The sequence below is a fragment of the Echinops telfairi genome, unplaced genomic scaffold (assembly GCF_000313985.2).
Source record: "Echinops telfairi isolate 266 unplaced genomic scaffold, ASM31398v2 ScPeMD7_7417;HRSCAF=8455, whole genome shotgun sequence".
In the NCBI taxonomy this organism is placed as follows: Eukaryota; Metazoa; Chordata; class Mammalia; order Afrosoricida; family Tenrecidae; genus Echinops; species Echinops telfairi.
The window spans coordinates 6,507,475-6,529,378 of record NW_022111317.1 but is presented as its reverse complement, the minus strand read 5'-3'; the positions used below and the strand labels follow the sequence as shown (position 1 = coordinate 6,529,378).

The 21,904-nt window shown below is 60.6% G+C and overlaps 2 protein-coding genes across 5 annotated transcripts in view; one reads left to right on the top strand and one right to left on the bottom strand.

The window, feature by feature from the left end:
- Positions 1-6,023, top strand: part of PLCB3 (phospholipase C beta 3) — a 13,535-nt gene extending 7,512 nt beyond the window's left edge. For 2 of the 3 annotated variants that reach the window (XM_045297274.1, XM_045297276.1), the window contains 14 exons: positions 117-271; positions 367-528; positions 992-1,091; positions 1,184-1,288; positions 1,444-1,535; positions 2,739-2,895; positions 2,998-3,033; positions 3,155-3,335; positions 3,533-3,677; positions 3,767-3,843; positions 3,933-4,022; positions 4,116-4,173; positions 4,657-4,743; positions 4,827-5,169. In XM_045297274.1, the coding sequence (XP_045153209.1) occupies positions 117-271; positions 367-528; positions 992-1,091; positions 1,184-1,288; positions 1,444-1,535; positions 2,739-2,895; positions 2,998-3,033; positions 3,155-3,335; positions 3,533-3,677; positions 3,767-3,843; positions 3,933-4,022; positions 4,116-4,173; positions 4,657-4,743; positions 4,827-5,033 (1,652 nt within the window). In that variant the 3' untranslated portion in view covers positions 5,034-5,169. Of the gene's footprint in view, positions 1-116; positions 272-366; positions 529-991; positions 1,092-1,183; positions 1,289-1,443; positions 1,536-2,738; positions 2,896-2,997; positions 3,034-3,154; positions 3,336-3,532; positions 3,678-3,766; positions 3,844-3,932; positions 4,023-4,115; positions 4,174-4,656; positions 4,744-4,826; positions 5,170-5,902 lie in introns of those variants that run through there. The other variant, XM_045297275.1, reaches the window with a different exon arrangement.
- Positions 6,024-7,120: 1,097 nt separating this feature from the next.
- BAD (BCL2 associated agonist of cell death) lies at positions 7,121-21,293 on the bottom strand. 2 transcript variants are annotated; one of them, XM_004713507.2, is made up of 4 exons: positions 21,225-21,293; positions 20,774-20,968; positions 7,964-8,154; positions 7,121-7,422 (listed from the first exon to the last, which is right to left on the bottom strand). In XM_004713507.2, the coding sequence occupies exons 2-4, from the start codon at positions 20,958-20,960 to the stop codon at positions 7,297-7,299; spliced, it is 504 nt and encodes a 167-aa protein (XP_004713564.1). In that variant the 5' UTR covers positions 20,961-20,968; positions 21,225-21,293; the 3' UTR covers positions 7,121-7,296. The 2 variants fall into 2 exon arrangements, with proteins under 2 accessions (XP_004713564.1, XP_045153280.1); XM_045297345.1 differs by lacking the exon at positions 21,225-21,293 and adding an exon at positions 21,125-21,217.
- Positions 21,294-21,904: the final 611 nt, after the last annotated feature.

Genomic DNA, 21,904 nt, shown 5'->3' with positions numbered 1-21,904 from the left:
CTGTCCCGAATCAGGGCACCCCTGTCATTGGATCCCACCCATCCCTGCCTGCGTGTCACCCAGAGCCACCTCTGCCCCCGCCTGACTGACTCCCGCCTCCCCCCCCCCCCCCCCAGATGTGGCGATGCAGCTCAACGCAGGTGTGTTTGAATACAACGGGCGCAGTGGCTACCTGCTGAAGCCCGAGTTCATGCGGCGGCCAGACAAGTCCTTCGACCCCTTCACCGAGGTCATCGTCGATGGCATCGTTGCCAACGCCTTGCGGGTCAAGGTCGGGCTGGGCAGCTAGGCCAGGGGTGTCCTGCAGGGGCGGGGCTCTCTGCAGCCGCCTCCTCACCTCTCCGAGGTCCCCTGTCCCGCCCTCAGGTGATCTCGGGGCAGTTCCTGTCCGACAGGAAGGTGGGCATCTACGTGGAGGTGGACATGTTTGGCCTGCCGGTGGACACACGGCGCAAGTACCGCACTCGGACCTCGCAGGGGAACTCCTTCAACCCGGTGTGGGAGGAGGAGCCCTTTGACTTCCCCAAGGTGGGTGCCCCCATCCCCACCCCACCCTGCTCCAGTGTGCCAGGCACACATGGAGGCCGGGGGCGGGGGCTGGGGCTGGGGGATTCCCAGGGACCTCCGGGCCCCACGCCAGGCCCCCACATGCTGGTGGGTCAGGCTCCAGCTCCCACACTTTATGGAGTGAAAGGGGGAGACAGGAGGGGCGCCCAGCCTAAGAGCCCGTGAGGCAGGAAGGTCCCAGGCCCATTCTTATAGTCCAACTTCTAAGTCCTAAACGGCTCCGGAGAAGTTTCCTAGGCTGGGGATGAACAGCCTGGTCCTCGCTGGGGCTGGGGGAGAGGTGGGGGGAGGGAGGGTCTGTCTTTCCCCTCGGGTCAGGCCTCTGACGGTGGTTAGGCGTCTCCGTGGTGGTGGTGGTGGTGGGGCCTGCGGGCCGGCCTGCTGACCTGACAGGCCCCATGAGCAAGCACTGCCCCGGCTGCAGGTGGTGCTGCCCACTCTGGCTTCCCTGCGCATTGCCGCCTTTGAGGAGGGCGGCAAGTTCGTGGGGCACCGGATCCTGCCCGTGGCTGCCATCCGCTCAGGTGAGGCCCTGCTGGGCTTGTTTGGGCAACACTGAGGGCATGGAGACTGCCCCACCCAGGCCTGGCTGACCATGCCCTCCTGCTGGCTACAGGGTACCACTACGTCTGCCTGCGGAATGAAGCCAACCAGCCCCTGTGCCTGCCCGCCTTGCTGGTCTACACAGAGGCCTCTGACTACATCCCTGATGACCACCAGGGTGAGCCGGGGGGAGGGGGGAGAGGGGAGCCCAGCTGGGTGGTAAATGGACTGGGGAGGGCAAGGGAGGGTCTGCAGCCCTCTCAGTGACGCTTGCGAAGCTGGCGGCTAAGTGGGGCCAGGAGGACTCTCTCTGAACCCTGGCTTGCACTGCAGACTACGCGGAGGCCCTGATCAACCCCATCAAGCACGTCAGCCTGATGGACCAGAGAGCCAAGCAGCTGGCCGCCCTCATTGGCGAGAGCGAGGTGAGCCAGGGTGGGGGACGTGGTTGGCGGCGGTGGTGTGTGGAGGTGAGGCCCAGCCCAGGGCAAAGGACCCTGTGGGTTCATTCCCCATCCCTTCACGGCCCCTCCGTCTCACCGGTCCCCAGCCCCGGGGTCTGGCCTCTGCTCCAAGCCGAGCTGCAAGGCCTCCATGCAGGGCAGTTAGTTCCCTGCATGGACCCAGTCCCGCCCCCCTTTCTGGATCCTTCTATGTTACCCTGGTTAGAACATAAAACCTCGGGGAGCCCGTGCCAGCTCCCTGCCAGGCCCCGTGGGAGCGCCTCACCTGCATGGCTCCTTCACCGCCCTGGCAGCCCCTGTCCCTAGGTCAGAGGTGGGGCCTTGTTGCTTCCCTCCCTCAGCGGCCTGGAAGGCTCTCGGTCAGCTCAGGCCTGGGCTTGGGCCGCCACCGGCTCCGAGTGGGGCTGAAGCCACTTCCCCGAAGCAGTTGGAGGGCACAGAAGCTTTTAGAAGGAGGAGGCTCTGGGGGCCACGGGAAGGGCAGTGGCTTCTGTGGGGAGCTTCAGAGCAGAAGCTGGCCCGCATACCCAGACCCTGTCCCTAGGGGCCTGCGGCCAGCGGGAAGAGATGGCGGCAATTAGGGCTGCTTGGAGCTGTTAGCTGGAGAGGCTGGAGCCCTCCATACCATCACTTCCTCTGTTGATTTAATCAGGAGCTGAGCCGCAGGGACCAGGGTGGAGGGGCAAGGAAACCGGAGGATGCTTCAGGCTGGGCCGTTTCCAGGACAGCCTGCAAGCCCCTGAGCACACACTGTGAGCCTGGCACCCTGAGGACACGCCCCCCCCCCCCCGGGGGCCCAGGGGCTGCATCCTGTGCTCTCTCCTGCCGTAAGGCACCGTGGTGGTGCGACCGGTTAAGCACCAGGCTGTGCCTAAAGATTCACGACTCCGGGAACCGTGGGGAAGGGAGAGCAGTTCCCCTCTGTCCTGCAGGGTGGCCGCGAGTCGAAAAGGGGGTGGCGTGGGGTCACTGTGGGTGGGAGGCGACTGGCCACCCCATTCCTTCTCGATGGCTGGCTGGCAGTCCCATGCTCCAGGGGGGGGGGGGTTCTCACACCCAGACAGCACTGGCAACTGGAGGGCCAGGGGGGCCCAGCCTGGGGTGCTGCCCAGGACACAGGGGTCCTGGAGGATGTTTCTGAAAAGCTCACTCATTCTGCTTCAGGCCCAGGCTGGCCCTGAGACCAATCAGGAGCCGCAGTCTCAGCCGCTGGGGACTCTGCTGCCCTCAAATGCCACACCCTGCTTGCTAGACTCTGCCTCCCCTCGCCGGACGCCAGGCCCTCCCACCTCCCCCGCCAGCCCCTCCCTCAGCAGTCCAGGTAGGGCCAGCTTGGACTTGGGGGCGTAGGGGGGTGCTGAGAGGAGGGGCTTCACTACCCTTCCAGTCCCCTGCCTACCTAACGGCCTGCCTTGCTCCCCAGGCCAGCGGGATGACCTCATCGCCAGCATCCTCTCAGGTAGTGGTGGTCCTGCTGGGGGAGGCGGGGCTGCCCCTGGTTCCTGGCCCTTGGCTGCCCCAGCTGGGTCCCATGCCCCAGCCCCGCATCAGCCCAGCACGCCTAACTCTTCTGCTCCCAGAGGAGGTCCCGGCCCCGCTGGACCAACTCCGCACCCACAAGGCGATGGTGAAGCTGCGCAGCCGCCAGGAGCGCGACCTTCGCGAGCTGCTCAAGAAGCAGCAGAGGAAGATGCTGGCGGCCACCCGCCGCGCCCTCACCAGCCTGAGCCAGGCGCGCGCTGAGGGCAGGGGCCGGCGCCGGTGAGTGGCCGGTGGTGCGTGTGTGCAGGCGCGGGCATGGAGGGGTCCCCTGGCCCCCAGTTTCCCACGATTGAGACTTTTGCTCCCATCCGTCAAGCCAGCCAAAGGGCAGCCTTGCTCATAACAGACCCCTGGCCTGGTGCGCTGCCCACCTCCACCTGCCCAGCTCCAGCATCACCAGTCAGCTGTTCCCACAGAACAGGGGCCGCGGAGGACGAGGAGGATGCTGAGGAGGCCAGGCGGTACCAGGAGTTCCAGGAGAGGCATGTGCAGAGCTTGCTGGAGCTGCGGGAGGCCCAGGTGGACGTCGAGGCGGAGCGGAGGCAGGAGCACCTGAGACAGGTCGGGGCTGGCGGGTGGGCTGGCGAGAGCAGGCCTGCTGCTGGCACGAGCAGTCAGCAGACCTGAATCACTGCCCCTTGCGTCCCCAGGCGCAGCACCGGTTCCGGGAGGTGGTCCTGGACACACACGCGGCTCAGCTCAAGAAGCTGAAGGAGCTGAACGAGCGGTGAGGCCCCGGGGCTGGGGGCCGACAGGTGCCCCGCACGGGGCCCTGGGCCTGGTCTTGACCCTGCCTCTCCTGCCCGGCCCCTTCAGGGAGAAGAAGGAACTGCAGAAGATCCTGGACCGCAAACGCCACAACAGTATCTCGGAGGCCAAGACCAGGGAGAAATACAAGAAAGAAGTGTAAACCACCCCCTCCCCACCCCTCCTGGGCCCAGAGCAATGGGGACCAGGGTGGGGTGGGGGCTGAGCCCCACCTGCCTGTCTCCTCCACAGGGAACTGACAGAGATTAACCGGCGGCACATCACGGAGTCAGTCAACTCCATCCGCAGGGTAAGCTGCACGCCCCACCCCTCCTCCTCTGGACAGCAGACGCCTCGTGTGGGGGCTGAGGGCCCTGGCTCCCTGGACTCAGTGCCGGTGCCTGCCCTCAAGGGTCCTCTAGAGCAGTGGTTCTCAGCCTTCCTCATGCCGTACCCCTTTCATACAGTGCCTCATGTTGTGCTGACCCCCCAACCATAACATTATTTTTGTTGATGCTTCATCATTGTCATGTTGCTACTGTTCTGTTATGAATCAGGTGACCCCTGTGAAAGGGTCCACCGAAACACCCCCCCCAGGGGTCACCACCCACAGGTTGATAGCTGCTATTCTTAGAGCCCTGTGCTCCTGTGCCCAGGCTTGCATCCCCCCCCGCCCCCCCTGCCTGCTGCCCCATCTTCAGGCCTGGCATGTTTGGCTGCAAGGGCCATCACTGAACACAGCCCCCCAACCCTGGGGACAGTGGCCCAAGCTGAGCCCTTGCCTGTCCTGCAGCTGGAAGAGGCCCAGAAGCAGCGGCAGGAGTGCCTGGTGGCCGGGCAGCAACAGGTCCTACAGCTGCTGGCCGAGGAGGAGCCCAAGGTGAGGTTCTGGGGCGGGCTGGTGGCTAGGGGGTGTGTGCTGGACAGCCTGGCCTTGGCCGTGACACCATCCTCTGCCCACAGCTGCTGGCCCAGCTGGTCCAGGAGTGTCAGGCACAGCGGGAGAGGCTGCCCCAGGAGGTCCGCTGGAGCCTTCTGGGCGAGACTTCGGAGGGGCTGCTGGGGGATGGGCATCTGGTGGCCTGTGCCAGCAATGGCCACGCCCCCGGGAGTAGCAGCCAGCTGTCCGGTGCCGAGTCAGAGAGCCAGGAGGAGAACACGAAGCTCTGAGCTGGGCAAGAGGTGGCCGCAGGGCCAGGGTGGTGACTCAGGAGGCTAAGACACTAATGCTTGTTTATTTTTAATGTTTTATCTTTAGAAATTTTATTTTTTTAAACTTGGGGCAAGCCCCCCCACCCACACTAACTCCTCCTTCCTTCCCTCCCTCCCTCCCTTTGTTTCATTGTCCTGGCCCCCAGCCCCTGGAAAGGTTCAGGGTCACCTCAGCCAGAGGGACCTTGCCCATGACACCCATGCCCAGCGTGGGAGTTGGCCCCCCCAGTTCCCCAGGGGCCATAGGGTGGGGACTGTGTGCTCTGGGAAGTAGAGGCCACTCTGTTCTTTGGGATTTTTTTACAACAATAAAAGTGGATTTCAGGGACCCGTGTGTGCAGCGTGGTTTGGGGTTAGGCAGTGCTGGGCCCTAGACCACTTCCCTCGTGGGCCTCGGTGTCTGCATCTGTCAATTGGTTGAAATCACTGACTCCCCCAGCAAAGGGTGGTTGGCTGCACCCCTCACCTCCCTCATGGGAACTGAGCAATAGGGCCGCCTTCGAGCTTTCCTGGCTCCTGTGTACCCCCCCTGCTTTCACCTGCCCCATTACCCTCTCCCTCTGAGCCTCTCCCTACCGCCCCCCCACCCCAAGCTCTGGCCTCTGTTCCAGGAAACCTTCCCTGCCCCCACCTTCCTGTTGCCTGATCTGACCCAAGCACCCAGCATCTTCCGCCGGCCGGGCTACTTGGGGGCCCCACATGAGCTGCTTCTGTCTAGGGGCTGGACCAGCGAGGGGTGGGAAGGGGGCCCGGGTGACCTCTGGGGGCAGGGAGACCCGGTGCCGTCCTCACCCCACCGTGAGGGAGATGTTCTACCTGTTTTACAGGTGAGAGAACTGAGGCTCAGAGTGAAGTCGTGCGTCCCAGGCCACAGCTCAGTCAAGACATCCTGATCCTGAGGCCCAGGGCAGGCCTGGCTTCCCCATGGTGGACAGACCTCCGCAGGCCTGAAGGAGGAAGGACCCACGTGGAGCGGCAGGGACCCCCAGCGAGGGTGCTGGCCAGGCTCTGCCGCAGGGCCGGGCTGGCCCTTCTTCAAGGCCTCTCCCTGCTCCCTGGCTCCCAGGGCTGAAGCCTCCCTCCAGAGGAAGGCAGCCTCTTATCTGGGCTTATCTCCTGCCAATTGACTGTCTGCTTGGCTTTGTTGTTGCTGGGGCCTCAAACAGATGGGGTGGGGAGGCCAGAGGGGCCTCCTCCTGTGGGGGTGGGGTGGGGTGGGGGTGTCAGTGTCCTAGCCTGCCCAACTCCCATCTTCTGGAATCTTCCTGGCTCCACTTACAGAAACACTACCTGACTGCCTATCAGTGCCAGGTCTGAGGTCCAAACTCCTGGGTGGGGTGCCCAAGCCCCTGACAGGCCGGAACCCTGCTGCTGCCTCACCCCCTTTGTGTTTGGAGCCTCAGCTCTAAATGTAGCCCCTCCTGGAAGCCCTCTCTACCTTGCTGGAGGGGACCAGTCTCACCCTGGCTGTGGACCCAGGCTTGGGGCGCTCGGCAGGCAGCCACCCCTCTGAGGTTGGCTCTCCTCTTGGCAGGAGGGAGCAATGGCCCGGGCTGCAGAGGGTGCCAATAAATCCTCCAATTGCATGACAAGCTCTGGTCCCCAGGCCACTGGAAGTTTGGCCGGCCTTCGGCCCTCCCCGCCCCCGCTGCTCTGGCCTCGCGCCTGCCACAGTAGCTGCTCACAAGGACTGACCCACATAGGAACAAATGACCCTCCCTTGGGGGCCGCGGCACGGTTTGCAGAGCGCAGGCATTCTGGTGGCCAGCTGGGCTGCGGTTCCCAATTACCACATTAGAGAGAAGGACCCGGAGGTCAGTGGGGCGGTCTCTGCGGCCGGGAGCCTAGGCTGGCTGGGCTGCCCCACCTCGGCCCCCTGGCCACGGGGCTGGGCAAGCTGCTCCACGCGCCCGCGTCAGCTCGCCCTGCCCGCGACGCCACAAATGACCGGGCACCGGGAGGCAGATGCGGGCTTTATTCGCGCTCGGAGGCGCGAGCGCCGGCCCGCAGCAGTAGCGGGCGCGCCGGACGCCGGTGCGGCCATGCTTAACCCCGGCCCCTTCCTGGGCGCAGGGGAGAGGGAGGGAGGGAGGTGTCCGCGGACCTTCCCTGGGCCGAACCCTCGGCGGCCCCGGCCCGGAAGGAGGCGGGCTCCGCGTCAGACGGACTCCTTGGCGGCCAGCGCGGGGCCTTGGCTGCGGCGGGCTTCCGGGCGGGAACGTCACTGGGAGGGGGCGGAGCCTCCTCGGCCCAAGTTGCGATCCCACCAGGACTGGATGACGCGTGTCCAGCTGGCGCTCTGCCGCATGTGCGTCGCCGTACCCTCGCTCTTCGGGCGAGGAAGGCCCTTCGGAGCGGGGAGAGAAGGGCCAGCTAGCTCAGCGGGCGTCGGAGCCGGGTCCGGCAGCGTCCGGAAGGCAGGCGCCCTCGGCCTGAGGACCTGGGGGAGAGGGCGCCTGCCGCCGAGGGGGGGCAGCAGAGGGGACACTGCCCTGAGGAATGGCGCTAGGACTACAAGTCCCAGAAGCCCCGCACAGCGGCGGGACGCCGCACGGCAGCCAGCCCTCCTGCTGGCGGGGTTTGGAGAACGCGAGCTCTGAAGGCAAGTGGGGTCCGGGTCCCTGCGCCTCTGGAACGTAAGATTACTCCGGAAAAGGGGTGTGTGTCCCCTTCCACTAACTTCATACATACGCAGCGGAGCGCAGGACTACAACTCCCGACATGCCTCGGGGCTGGGATTTCGTGGCTTAGGGGTGGGGGCGGGGCAAAGGGCGCGGACTACAAACCCCAGCATGCCCCGGGACCCGGGAAGGGACCGGCTGGCGTGAAAGGGTGGGGGCTACAGGTCCCGAACCCCGGGGGTGGGGGTGCTGCAGGCCCGCGCTCACCTTGAAAGAGCCCTCGAACTCGTCGCTCATCCTGCGGAGCTCGCGACCATATCGCTGTGCAGCCCAGAGGTTGGGGGGCGCGGAGCGCGAGCGGCCCCGGAAGGGGCTGAGTTCTTCCTCCAGCCCGTCATCCTCTTCAGACCCCGTGGGGTAGGAGCTGTGGCGACTCCGGGGTTCCACTGCCCCCGCGCCTGCAGAGGCCACGAGGCGGAGCGATGTGAGCCTGGCATCCCAGCCCTTCTGTGCCCGCCCCGCCCCGCGGGCCTGCCTCAGCTGTGGCACTGCCCACCGCAAACCATCGCCGTATCACTGCGCGTCTGTCGGTCCCCCATTAGGCGAAGGCTGGCACAGCAGCTGGCTCGCGGGGCTTCCGTGCTCATCAACCCGCTACACGTGTTAGTGAACTCCTGGACTAGGCGGTACAATGAGACCTAACATTCAGGGGGCAGGCTAGCAGCCTAAAGGCGATGCCACCGGGGCTTCCTGTAGTCCCGTCCTGGGACTTCCCAGCAGGCTCCTGAGTCCTCAGTCCTGCCGTCGGTCATGGAAACCAGTCACTGGAACGGGGCTGGGCCTACAGGGACACTGTGTTCTCTCACTGTCACCTTTACAAAACGTGGGGTCCCTGGAGAACAAGGGCCCGTGTGTGCCCCTCCAGCCTCTGTGGTGCAGAAATCATTCACCAACTGTTGACTGTTTTAGGATCTCTTTGTGGGGCCCACTACTCCTCTGTCAGCTTGTGGTACTGTGGGGGCTTGAGTGTCACTGTGATGCTGAAAGCGGTGCCCACCACGATGTCAAACCCCAGGGTCACTTGTGGTGGACAGGCTTCTACAGAGCTCCCAGACTCTGGTGGAGTGAATGACTGAACAGGGCTCTTCTCTCCCTAATCTTTGTTGCTCCCACCAAATAAATGACTGGCTGGGGCTATGCAGATGACTTGCTTGTGGCCCACTAAAGGGATTGAATAGATTGCCAACCATGTAAATAAATGCAAATGAAGTCTGTTGAACTCAAATGAGGGAATTGGTCAGCTTTGCCATTCCGCTGGGCTTGAAATGAGCTAGAGAGGACACGGGGACCTCACGGCCATCAAGAAAGAAGGGACTGATATGGTGCACACCCATAGGGGTTGGTGTTCCTGTCCTGGGAGCCTCCTAGACCACTGGTCCTCACCCTTACTCATGCCTGGACCCTTTCATACAGTTCCTCATGTCGCGGTGACCACCCCGCTCCCCCACCCCAGCCATAAAGTTATCTTCGTTGCTACTTCATCACTGTCATTTTGCTATTGTTATGAATCGGGCAACCTGTATGAAAGGGTCTTTTGACCTCCAAAGGGGTCATGGCCCACAGGCTGAGAACCGCTACCCTAGACTCCAGACGGAGACAGAGTGTAACACAGAGCACAGGAAGAGCCAGCAGTGCCGCAGCAGCAATGATGGCAGCACCTCTTAACAGAGATGGCTGCACACGCCACAGAACAATGCACCACCTGAGATCACAAGGGCAGCCTGTTTGAGTGGACACCTCGTTGGGGCTATACACTTGTACCTAAGGCACAAGAAAACGTTTGTTCAAAGGAAGAAAGCAAAAGACAGTGTGCTGTGCAGGCGGGCAGGCACCGGAGGCCAGCACAAGCTGGCTGTGGGAGCACTTGCTGACCCATGGAGCTCAGAGTTGCAATACTGGCCTAAGAAGATCCCAGCAGGACCCTGCCTGGCAGAACCCAGTGGCAGCAAGGCCACCAGCAGGGCCTGGCTACTGAAGACCCCTGCAGGGCCCAGAGGCAGAGGGCAAGAAGACGGTGTCCTGAGGACAAAGCTAGGAAATCTCAGCCATAACCAAATACCTTGAAGGACTGAGTCACTGGGCCTGGGGGCTCAGGACCATAGTCTTGGGGGGGGCGGGGGGCGGGGAGATAACCTACTACATCAAGTAGAATAACTTAGCTCACAAAAAGAATGTTTTACAATCTACTTGGGTGAGTTGTGACTGGGGCCTTCAAAGCTCATTAGCACTGTCAGGTGCAAAGACTGGCCTCCCTGTCCAGAGGGAAAGACAGAGTGGGAATGATGGCGACTTACTCCCATGGACTAGGGGGCCACGCAGACCTCCATCTCCACAACCCTGAGACCAGAAGAACTAGATGGTGCCCGGCTACCAACTGCTCTGAAAGGGATTCTCAGGAAAAGGTAAGGGAGCGTGGGAGAAAAATGTAGAACAAAACTCAAAATCATAAAAGGGACCCAGCTTACTGATAGGAACACCGCCCCCCCCCCCACTGTGTCCCTAAGTCACCTTTGAGGTCTGGAACTGAACTCATTCCGTGGCTCAAATTTCAGCCAGACTATAATAGACAAGTCCACAAGAAGAACAGGAACACTTGTGAGGCACCACACCTTGGAACCATCCATCATTTCCGATGAGAAGGGCAGCATTTACCGGAGGGCAACACCTTCAGAAGAGTTAGGAAGGAAGACAGCAAGACCACACTCACTGCCACCGCGTCAGTTCTGACTCCTAGGGACCCCAGTAAGACAGGGTCCCACAACCCCCGGGGCTTTCTGAGACTGTACCTTTATGGGACTAAGCATCCTCATCTTTCTCCCCTGGAGCAGCTGGTGGTTTTGAACTGCTGACCTTGTGGTTAGCAGCCCAACAGGAAACCCAGGACGCCTACCAGGGCTCCCTTAGGGAAGAAGGAGTGGAAAATAAACAGGGGGAAGCCGGCTAAGTGATGGTATATTGAGGAGATGGAACAAAAACATGCCTGGATTGTTGAATGTTAAACTGATCATCTTCCCTGTAGACCTGCATCCAATCCACAATTTAAAAGGTTAGAAAAGAAGAAATTGCTCTGATCCATGAACCACATCCTGAATTCCGCCCTGTTACTTCCCTCCCCAAGCCCTCCTAACTCTGAGCATGGACTGTGGGTTCTGTGTGACAATTACAATGGGTCACAGAGCTCACTCTAAGTAGCAGTCCAGAGATCGAGCGAAGTATTCCGCTTTAAAGTGTCAGATGGCAAAGCTGTCACGTCGAAGGCTAAGGTGCGCCTGACCCCAGCGATGGCCTTTTCAGTGGCCTCATATACTTGCATAAGCTGGACATGGAAAACACGGGAGGCCGCAGAATGGATGCCCTTGCAGGTATACTGAATCTACCATGACCATCGGAAGAACGAACAAGCCGGTCGTGGAAGGAGTACAGCCAGCAATGTTCCTTAGAAGCAAGGATCACGAGACTTTGTGTGCCTGCTGTGTGAGCCAGCGGAGAGGCCAGTCCCTGGAGAAGGACGCCATGCTTGGTGCAGCAGCAGGTCGGCGACAGAGGAGGACCCTCAGTGAGATGGACAGACACGGTGGCTGTCACCACGGGCTCCAACATCGCAAACACTGGGAGGACGGTGTGTGATGGGCAGGTGTCCTACCGGGCCTGCGACCCACTGGATGGCACCAGCAGCGTCATGGAGGCCCTCGCCACAACCTCATCCTCCTACCCTTTCTGAGGGGTGAGGCCCATCGCCCCCATTTTACAGATGGAGACAGAGGCGCAGAAGAGGTTAGACACCTGCTCAGGGGCACGGATCGGGGAGGTCCCCACGTTCCTCTGAATCCAGTGTGCCCCTTCCCAGGGTTGACCCACCCTTGGACCCGAGCCTGCTCCCTCACCTCCCGTGGCTGTGCAAAGGTCACCCACAGGAGAGTGTAAGAGTACCTTGCACACAGGCTTCAGGCTTATCTGGCCTGTGTTGTGTGTCATCTCCTCTCCCCACCCCCTTCTTGGCAACCACACCCAACATCTTACTAGGCCCTAAAACTACTTCCAGGAAGGCCTTACCCCAGAGCTAGGGAACAGAATGGAAGAGCGGCTGGGAGAGGCTGAGATAAGATGCAGGCTAGATTGGGAAGCTGGTGAGGCGGGGGATGAATAACATGATCTTGATCTTGGCCTCCCCCTAGGTCAGCTCCAGGCCCCGGCCTGGGTCTCCCAGGTGGGTCAGCAGAGCTACCACTGAGCTTGGACCGACCAGGGCTAGGCAGAGCAGACACAGGCAAACACCTCGCGCCCCGCCCACCGAATCAGGATGGGGGTGAGGGGCTGGAGGAACTGGAAACCAAAATGGAAAAGCGCAGGCGGACCCCGGGGGAGGGCTCAGTAAGTAGGTAGACCCCACCTCCACCTGCTGCTGTGTGGCCTTGGACCAGTTCTCCAATTCCAGGCTCCCTCCGGCCCCAGTATGGGCCACTTGGGGGCCTGTGGGGTGGGGCAGAGGGAAGGACCCCCTGGGCTCTTGGCCCAGAGCATGCTGTCTCCCAAAGCCAGGCCATGCCAGGCCATGGCATCCAGTGTGCCCACTGAAGTTTCAACACATCCTTCGATTTACTAGACAAACCCAAGGCCTTGCCTTTCCCAGGAACCCCCAGGAACCCCCTGGGGAGGGGGGCCTTGGGGCTGGAGCAGGGTCAAGCCTGCCTATCTTGGGTCAGCTCTCACCCCTCACACTTTGGAAAGTGGTGTGGCTTCACCCTGGGTGGGTGCCCAGACCTGCAGACTCAAGTCCCCACCTCCCTATAGCGTGGCTGGGTGGCTGGCAGTGCTCCCCCGCCCACAGCCTCTCCAGCTATCTGTACTTTCCGCTTTAGGCTTCTGCACATCGAGGGCCTGCTTATGTAAGAATTTGCACACAATGAGCATGCTGGTGTTCTAGAAAATTCCAGGCGGCGAAGCAGCGCCATCAGGCAGGGCAGGGTCCAGATCCAGCCTAGGCTACTGACTAGGTCTGTGCTAGCTTGGGACAAGTTTCTTCGCCTTCCTCACCCTTAACTGTTCCAACACAAACATGCGTGTATCCACACGCCCAGGATACACACCTACGGGCAAGCCCACATGTGGACCCTGTGCCGCAGGCCTCTCTGGAGCAGGCAGGCCACTGGCCGGGCCTCCCCCCAGGTCTGGCTTCCACTGGGTGGAGGGGGCGGCACTGTCCAAGCCACCAAGTGCCAAAGCTTGTCAGCCCATGGGCCCAAGAAGGACATGCCCCACTTGGCTGGGAGCTGGTGATATCAGAACACGACTGGCACAAGGGCTGGCTGTTCGGGCCATCTGGCCCTGGCGCTGCTGCTCAACTGCTCGGTTAAAGCACTGTAGGGCCAGCGAGTTATTTTATGTGGTTCTTCCAACCAAAGTCTCCCAACTCTCACCAGAAAGCCTTTTCCTGGCGGGTCTGGTCAGAAGGTGGGGGAGAGACGGATAGGATTCACCTGTAAGTCATTACAAACAGACTTCCCTGAAATGCCTGCCTGCTGTGCACAAAATGAGCCCTCTGGGAAGCAGGAGGAGGGATCTCATGACCAGCAAGGGCCACGAGTGGAGGCCGTCCTCTGGACCCGAAATCCCTGCGCAGTGAAGCCCCTGGATCCGGAGGACAGCGAGACCCTCGGAGGAAGAGCGGCAGAACCAGGAGCCAGCGCCTGGAACAGGGATAGACTTCCCGACTCTCGGAGCAAGGAGAGCTGAGAGCTTCAGTGCTGGAGGCTGGCTTGCAGAGTAGGGGACGCCCTGGGCACTTAAGTTGGGGACGCTGGGCTTGCTGACCTACAGGAGTGAGGCGGGGTGCCTCTGGGCCGAGGCTTACTGGAGTTAGGTGCCTCTGGGCACTTGATTCAGGGAGTTGGGCTTGAGCTGAATGCCTTTTAGGCTGAGGCTTACAGGGCAGTGATAAGCCTCTCTGGGCGTTTATAAGTAGGCCTGGGAGAACGTTGTAACCTGTCCTGATAAAACCACGCAGCCCGGAGCACTTCTGGTTGGCATTACAACTTGTTAATTGCCTTAATAAATCATTAATTTTGTCTGTGTATGCTCCTGTAGTCTGTGTAACCGAGATAATGGATATTAGAACTCAGAGAGAGCATATACCAAAACCCAAACTCGCTGCCATCCAGCCTAGAGGACAGGGTAGAACTGCCCCTGTGAGTGTCTGAGACTGTAGCTCTTTATGGAAGCAGAGAGCCCCTTCTTTCTCCTGCAGAGTGGCTGGTGGTTTCAAACCGCTGACCTTCATGTTCCCGTGTGTCTCACAAGATCAGGCCTCTTGAGGTTTCTTTTTTTCAGCCACTGAAAAATCTAATGAAAAACCGTCCCAAGCTCACGCTGGTGAGCTGCAGGAATGTGGTCGAAAGCCCAGTTAGGCCTGCTTTCGGCTTAGAATAGTGGTTCTCAACCTTCCTCGTGCTGCGACCCTTTCATACAGGTCCTCGTGTGGGGGTGACCCCCAACCATAACATTTTCATTGCTACTTCATCACTGTCATCTTGCTACTGTGATGAACTGGGTGACACCTGTGAAAGGGTCGTTCGACCCCCAAAGGGGCCATGACCCACAGGTTGAGAACTGCTGGCTCAGCACCTTCAGTGCCCCACCCCACCCCTCCCACTGCCTACATGAGAAAGTCCAAGGTCTGGTGTAGCCTTGACCAAGTCGGAGCCCAGACTTCCCTTGTCTGCCACTGGGAAGATGAGGGAATTCACAATGCTGGCCCCAGGGCCTTTAGTGGACCCACTACCATTGACCCCATCTGACGCACAGTTACCCATCATGAAAGACAGCCTTGTCTTTCTCCTGTGCAGCACCTGACGGGTTTGAACCGCTGACCTGAGGTTTAGCAGCTGAATGCCTAACCCACAGCACCTGAAATGTGCTCGGAGCTGAGGCCGAGCAGGGGCCAACACGGAGTAGCGATAATCTTAACTAGCCACAGTCACCATCATCACCAGAGTCCAGAAAGGGGCAGGAGGCTCTGGGCGGTACAGATGGTTCAAGTCCATCAGCTAGGAACCCAAAGGCTGGTGGGTCAAGTCCGCCCAGAAACCCTGTGGCAGAAAGGCCTGGTGTTCGACTCCTAAAACACCAGCCCCGGGGGAGCACACACCAGTCAGGCCTACCCAGGAGTCGGGACCTGCCCCACAGCTACTGGCCCTGGTTCCAAGGTACAAGCGCTGACCCAGCAGTTGCTCACTATCTGGCAGTGTTCTGCTGCAGCCCAGGGAGGTGGGGACTGGTTCTGTTTCCAGTTTACAGGTGGGGGTGGGGCTTGAGGCGACACAAGTTAACCAACAGGCTCAGCTGGCTAGGAAAGGTTAGTGCAGTGGCTGGACCCTGGGGGTCCAGCCCAGAGCCAGAGGCCAGACACTTCTCCCCCTGCCCTTCCTTCCTCCTCTCCTTGATACTTTCCAGCCGCATCCGTAGCAGTCACCGATGCTGCTAACACATCTGTATAAATCCACTCCCTTGCCATCAATCAGTCACGACTCCTAGCGACCGACCGGGGAGGGCCCCAGTGGGGTTTCCCCAAGAGGCTATCTGTCCATCTCAACTTTTCTCTGGAGGGGTCGTGGGTGGGTCTGAACCGCTGACCTTTCTCTCGGCAGCCCGGCACCCCCCACCACCACGCTCAGGAGATGCACTTAGAGAAACGCGCATGCCTTTTCGCAGCTCTCTGCCCATCACCTGCGTGACGCTGAGAGTAACCTGTGCGTCGCTGAGCTGAGAGGAACGGGCACCTCCTGTGGACCGTGGCAAGAGCCGAATGAACCGTTAGGGCCCTTTGGCCTATTCTCGGCCGTGCTAAAAAGGAGTCGGAGAAGTTCGGTGTTTGTAAACCAGCGTGGACGCGAGGAGTGTCTAATCTCTAATCTTTAAGAGATGCGTCACGCAGATCCTCCAGCTCTGGAGAACAGTCATACACAAGGCTGTTCCTGGACGTCACACCAGACCCTGCTGTGTGCTGGCCAGGTGACACATCTGCATAGACACCTAAGAGTTCTGCTCGCCAGCGAGGAGTTGGACTCTTTCTCCGGCCGCCGACCTGGCCCCAGTCTCCAAGGGACCAAGAGCAAGCGTGGCCCAGCCAGCCTCTCCTGGTGTCGAGTTCACGGTAAGACCCTCCAGGCTGCCTACTGGTTCTGTCATTTTAATCACTAATCCTGATTCCTGGGTTCAAGGGGCTCCTGGTAAGGTCTCACTTGCTTTGAGTTTATGAATAAGGAACTCGAGCCTCGGATTTCTCTTAAGATTTCTGAAATCCTCCGGCTCTCTCACCGCCCTCCTCCCCACGGAGGGCCACCGTGCCCTGGGGCCATACCGGGGCTCATGGCAGCTTAGTCTCTGCTGTGGGGAGCCAGGGACTGGGTGGGAAATGTGCAGAGACCATGGACAGAGAGGGGGGGTCCTGAGGCTCGGCAGGTCCCTGACAGCGGTGGGATATTTTAGGGGCAGCACTGAGACCCAGTGGGAGGATTCAATGGGGTCAAGCCATTTCCTGGCCGGGTAGTCGTTCTGACATACCCAGACCCCGAAGGGCAGGGTGGAACCGCCCCAAGGGGTTTCTGAGGCCGTAGCTCTTCCCAGCAGCAGAAAGCCGCATCCTTCTCTGTTGGAGGGGCTGGTGAGTTCAAACAGCTGATGGCTGCGGTCCACAACTCAGTGCTGAACGATTCCCCCCCCGCCTGCCCTCTGGGATGGTGGTGGTTGGTTTCCTCGGGCCAGGTCTAGAGCTGGGTGGACATGATATGTCAGCCCATTCTCAGCCTCTGTCACCGCTACTGCCTTCTTCTCCCAGGGTCTTGGCTCTCAGACATTCCTTCCCACAGGGAAGCCCACCCACACCTCCTCACTGCCCGTCACAGCGGACCTGTCATCTCCAGCCTGTCCCCTGCCCTCTGAGTAGCACCTGCCACCAATCCCACTGCCACGGCTGCTGCAGCTGCACGTCCCCGGGGTCTCACTCTGGCCCCTTCCTTGCAAACAACCACCGCTGCTTGTTGTGTGATGTGGCACTCACCAAACCAAAATCCACACCAAACGCACTGCCATCGAATCGAGCGTGACTTGTGGCGGCCCTACAGGGCACAGTAGGGCTGTCCTCTGTATGGGAGCAGGCAGCCTCATCTTTCGCCTGGGGAACGGCTGGTGGTTCAAACCGATGACCTTTACGTTAGCAGCCTGATGCATCACCCACCATGCCACCGGGCCTCCTCGGACAAACCCAGCTCACTGCCCTCGAGGGGACGCCCCCTTGCAGCGACGCTACAGGAGAGGGTGGAACTGCCCCTGTCGCCCCGTCTTTCTCCCTCAGAGTGGCTGCTGGTTTCCAACTGCTGGCCCTGTGGTTAGTGGGCCACCAGCGTAATCACCACACCACTCGGACAAAACAGCCCTGGCCAACTCCAGCTTCTGCCAGCGGTTCAGCCACGCCGCCGGGGCTCACAGTAAGGGCTCAAAGTCACAGCCCTGGTCCCCCCTTCCACTCTCCCCTGTAGCCCCCTCACTCCTCCCAACTCCCCCCTACCCTCCTAGCCCAGAGCTGATGCCCCACTTCCCTAAATGGAGAGAGAAGTGCCCAGAGAGAGGCTCCTGGTTCGAAGGCCACACTTCCCCTCACCCCCTCCTCCACCCCTACCGGGCTTTCCAGTCATCACCCCTGCACCACGCCCTCTGCCCTGTCCTAAGGTGCTTGCCAGTGGGTTCCCATTCATCCCCACCTCGTGCACAACAGAAGGACACACTACCCGGTCCTGTGCCACCCTTCCTCATTAGAGGCCCGGACCCCTCGCTGCAGTCACCACGTCCCTGTGTCAATCCATCGCACTCCTTTTTCACTGACTGTCCACTTTACCAAGCACACGGTCCTTCTCGATACAAAAGCCACTCCAAACACTGCCACGGAGTGGACGCCGACCACAGGGACCCTCAAGAACAGAGCAGAACTGCCCCTGTGGGTTTCTGAGATGGCAACTTTATGGAAGAAGAAAGTCCGCCTTGCGCCCATGGCCGCTGGTGGTTTCAAACTGCTGACCTTTCAGATCGGCACAGCCCAGTACCACCACACCACGATACCACAGGCAACACGCCCCAGAGTCTGAGCCATCCTTGCTCCTACGGTGCATCAGGCCGGCCGGGCGAGATGGGTGTTAGCTCCTGGGACACCTCATCACTGTCATCGGCGCCTTCATTCAAAGGCATCGAGGTGTCCTCGTCTTCGGTGTTCCCAACTCTCGGTCCAGCTCTCGCATGCACTGAGGCGGCCCAGAGCCCTCAGCTCGGGTCAGGCCCCCTCAGGTACCTAGGTGGCAACCTCGCTCGGCGACAGTTGAAAAGAGGTGTTTGCAGCTGAGCCGTGCAGTGTAGTCTGTCCTTTGATTTCTTTCTGGGCTGGCTTTGTGGTGGTTGTTAGCAACTTAGGATTTTCTTTTTCTAATTGTCTCAGGAAGGGGCTTGGTGGTGTCCGGGTTAGGTGCTGGGCTGTGGTCACATGGTCATTCGGCGGTTTGAAACCACCAGCAGCTCCCAGGGAGAGAGATGGGGCTTTCTCCTCCCTAAACAACAACAATGTTGGAAAGCCAGAGGCATAGGATCTATTCAAGATAAATACTGTTTGTGAAACAGGAAAAGGGAAGTGTCTTGACCTTTCCTGGTCCATCTAATACATCTTAATCGGGGCCACGGACAAGATAACACGGACAAGATAACCAGAGAGGCGTAGCATCTGGATAAGGGAGACCAGTCTTAGCCTGGGGTCCAAGGGCTTACTGAGATAGTTTAGAAAGGACGCGGGAGGCCACCAGAACGTGGCTGGCTGGCAGGCAGCAGATCGAAACATCCTAAGGACGGGCAGGCCTCTCAGAGTGGGATCAGGGTCATGATGGTGACCCAGGGCTGTCAGAGGAACGTCTGGTACGGGCCTGGGGTCTTGCTCCAGGCAGTCGGGGTCTGACTCACACCCGGGCCACCAGAGTGACCTCCAACATGGGTCACCCAGATAAGTCCTTCCCTGCGGCCTGCTCCTTCCATGGGGGTTGGTTACAGATCCAAGCCAAGCGAACCCTTAGTGACTTCACTAGAAGCCTCAATAATTCACTGCCCACCTGTCCGCTCGGACTCGGAGCAAGCCTATGGGGCAGGTTAGAAATGGCCCTGTGGGTTTCCGAGATGATAAATCTTTATGGGAGTAGAAAGCCTCATCTGTCTCCCAAAGAGCGGGTGGCGGTTTTGAACTGCTGACTTTGTGGTTAGCAGCCCAAGCCACTATGCCACCAAGGGCTCCCTTCAACAGCGGCCTCGTCACCAGCTAGCTTCTTCTTCAGTCTTATCTTACCTGTTGTCGCGTCTTCAGCTGCCACCTGGCCATCTGCTAGCCTTTGCAGGACCATGGCTGCCAAGAGCAGGCTTCCCCCTCTGCCTCCAGTTCTCCTCTTCCCATTATCTACATGCTCTGTGGTCACGTGCCCTCCCCTCCTGGCCAAATGGCCCCGGGCTGTGGTTCCCATCAGCCAACCCCGTTCTCCCTAAGGAGCATCTCACCCAGTCCAGCGCCCACAAGGCGCAGTGGCCAGCACACATGCTCAGTTCTTTCCTGCCCACCCCCTTCTCTGTCTCCCTTGCCGGTTCCTCCTCTCACCTCCATTTAAGGTTGGGACCCAGGCCTGGCCCTCCAGCCCGACACCTCTCCTCCACCTGTCACCTCCCAGGGGCTTGCTTCAGACTCGTGGGCCCCCATACAGTGAAAAACTGACAACTCCTGATTTATAAATACTGCCTGAGCCTTTTCCTACTGGAAACCCCCACCTGGAGGGCTCACACAAGGCTCACTGCAACACGCCCCCACCCCCACCCCCACCCCACCTCTGTTAAGGGCAACTCTGTTGTTCTGGTTGTAGAAGCCAAGTTCCCTGAAGTGACACTTGACTTGGCTTCTTCTAGGCCAGTGTAACAGGAGCCCTACTGGCGTCGTGGGTTATGCATTGAGGTGCTTACGACCAGGTCAGTGGTTTGAACCCACAAGCCTCTCTGAGGGAGAAAGACGAGGCTGTCTATTCCCAGAAAGACTTAAAGTCTCAGAAACCCATAGGGGCAGTTCTGCTTTGACCTCTAGGGTCATCAACTGGTGGCCGTGCAATGGGTTTGATGTCCGATCTATTGACTTCACCTTCAATCACCCACTCCACTGCCACTGCTGTCTCCAACCTCACGGGACCACCTTCTCCTGCCTGGCTCATTGCAACCCCTCACGGGCAGTCTCAACACGGTAGCACTGGGGAGTGGCTAGCTTTCAGTTAAGTGCTTAACTGTTTGCACCACTTGGGTGCAGAGGGGGCCCACAAGAGGGGTATGGAGTGCCAGGCTGGGAGCAGAAAACGGTTGAGAGCGGAAAAGGCAGCAGAGAAAACCTCAGAGTGAGCTGCCTAGCACACACAGGGCAGCAGAGAGGGCCCAGCATTCCAGTTCCTGAGGAAAACGGGACCCACCTGCTGTTTTCCAAAAGTCTCTGCAGGACACCAGATTACAGAGAAATTGCGCCTGCCTATCAGTACCCCCATCCTTCCGTGCGGAGGGGCGGTTGCCAGCCCCCACTCCGCCGCCATCTGGGAGGGCTGTCTGCCACTTGGGGGACAGCTGCCCCAGGCCAGCGCGCAAGGAAAGCCCAGGCCTGGGGAATGCACACAGCCTAGGGCAGGCACGGAGGAACTTTCCAGCACTACTGTCTACCACAGGAACTGCCAAGCAAGTGTGACCTTAGGCAAGTCACTTCCCCTTCCTGGCTGTCCCACTGTGCCTCAGTGATTTCTGGCTGGGTCCTGCAGTAACAGTTACTATTTGCTATTGTTGAGCCTGTGTGCCAGCTCTCTGGGAATGCTTCCGATACACTGCAAATGGGATCCCGGAGAGGCTGCCGCTCCCCCCCAAAGCCAGCTAGCAAGTGTGGCAGTGAGCTACTTGGCGACTGCTAGTATTGGGGGTGCCTACCTCCATGGTGGTCGCTGCGGGTTGGCTGTCCCGGCTGGTGACCGGCGTCCCCCAGGGGGCCTGGGGCTGTGCAGTGCCTCTTGCTGGGGCCTGAAGGCCAGTCCCCTCCGATGCTGGGGTCCAAGCCCCTATCTGCAGAACTGACGTCTTCCTGGTCACTCTTCTCAAACTCTGGGATCTGGAACATGCTCTGGGCTGTGGAGACAAGATGGTGGGTGGTGAGGGTACCGCTGGAGCACACCGAGAGCTGGTGGGGTCGCGTACAGGCGTGTCCGGCTTCCTCTCCGCCCCCAGGCCGGCCCTGCCTCCCAGACCCTGGGGCTGCGGTCAGCCCGTTCCTCTGCGGCCTACATTTTCGCTCGGAGCACTGGTGCAGGGCGGCAGCCCCCGGCCCCCCACCGGAACCCCAGCCCAGTCCGTCGCTCGCGGGGTGCCGGCACACAAGTCTCACCCCAAGCCCGAACTCGAGGCCCCTGTCCCGGGCCTGCCGCCTCCCTCCCGTACGGAGGGAGCCCTACCCTAGTTGCTTGGGCAACGGAAACTGTCACCGGCCTGGCCCAATCAGCTCTCGAGATGTCACGCGGGCGGGCCGGGGGCGGGGCCTCCCGCGTGGGCCCCGCCCCCCCGCCAAAACGCGGCTGGTCCTCCGCCCTCCTCCCGTCTCCCGACGTGCTGACGCCTTGGGCGTGGGTGGGAGCCGGCGAGGGATTCTCTGGGGTTCCCCAATGGGAGCCTGGGGACCCGCCTCGGAAGACCAGCCCTGCAGCCCCTCAGGGCCTTAGTTTCCACCCCTGCAAAATGGGGGTAATGGCCCCTCCCTCGGGAGCGCGGGAGAACTTTGCAAACAGAATGGTGTGCTCCGTGGGGCAGGCGTTCCGCAAAGCGGCGATTAACGTTCCCAAGCCCGATTGCACCCGTGTGGCTGTGGCCGGGTCGGGATCGCTCGTTCCCTCCTCTGCAGCGAGGCGCCCCTCTCCGCGCCATTTGGGGAGCACCCGAGATAAGAAAGGGGGGCCCCCCCACTCCGCGCGGGCGCCATGGCTGTGTAGGCGCTGTGGGCACACGTGCCCCCAGGAGGGTGACCCGCTGGACTATCGAGGGGCGGGGTGGGCTTCGCAGCAGGTGAGTGGG

Bases quoted from the DNA above. Each gene is read 5' to 3' on its own strand.
- BAD (XM_004713507.2), bottom strand. From the start codon at position 20,960: ATGTTCCAGATCCCAGAGTTTGAGAAGAGTGACCAGGAAGACGTCAGT. The intron at 8,155-20,773 runs GTAGGCACCCCC...TGGCCTCTGCAG, and splicing joins CCGCAGCGACCACCATGGAG to GCGCGGGGGCAGTGGAACCC. The intron at 7,423-7,963 runs GTGAGCGCGGGC...CCCGCTCCGAAG, and splicing joins AGTTCGAGGGCTCTTTCAAG to GGCCTTCCTCGCCCGAAGAG.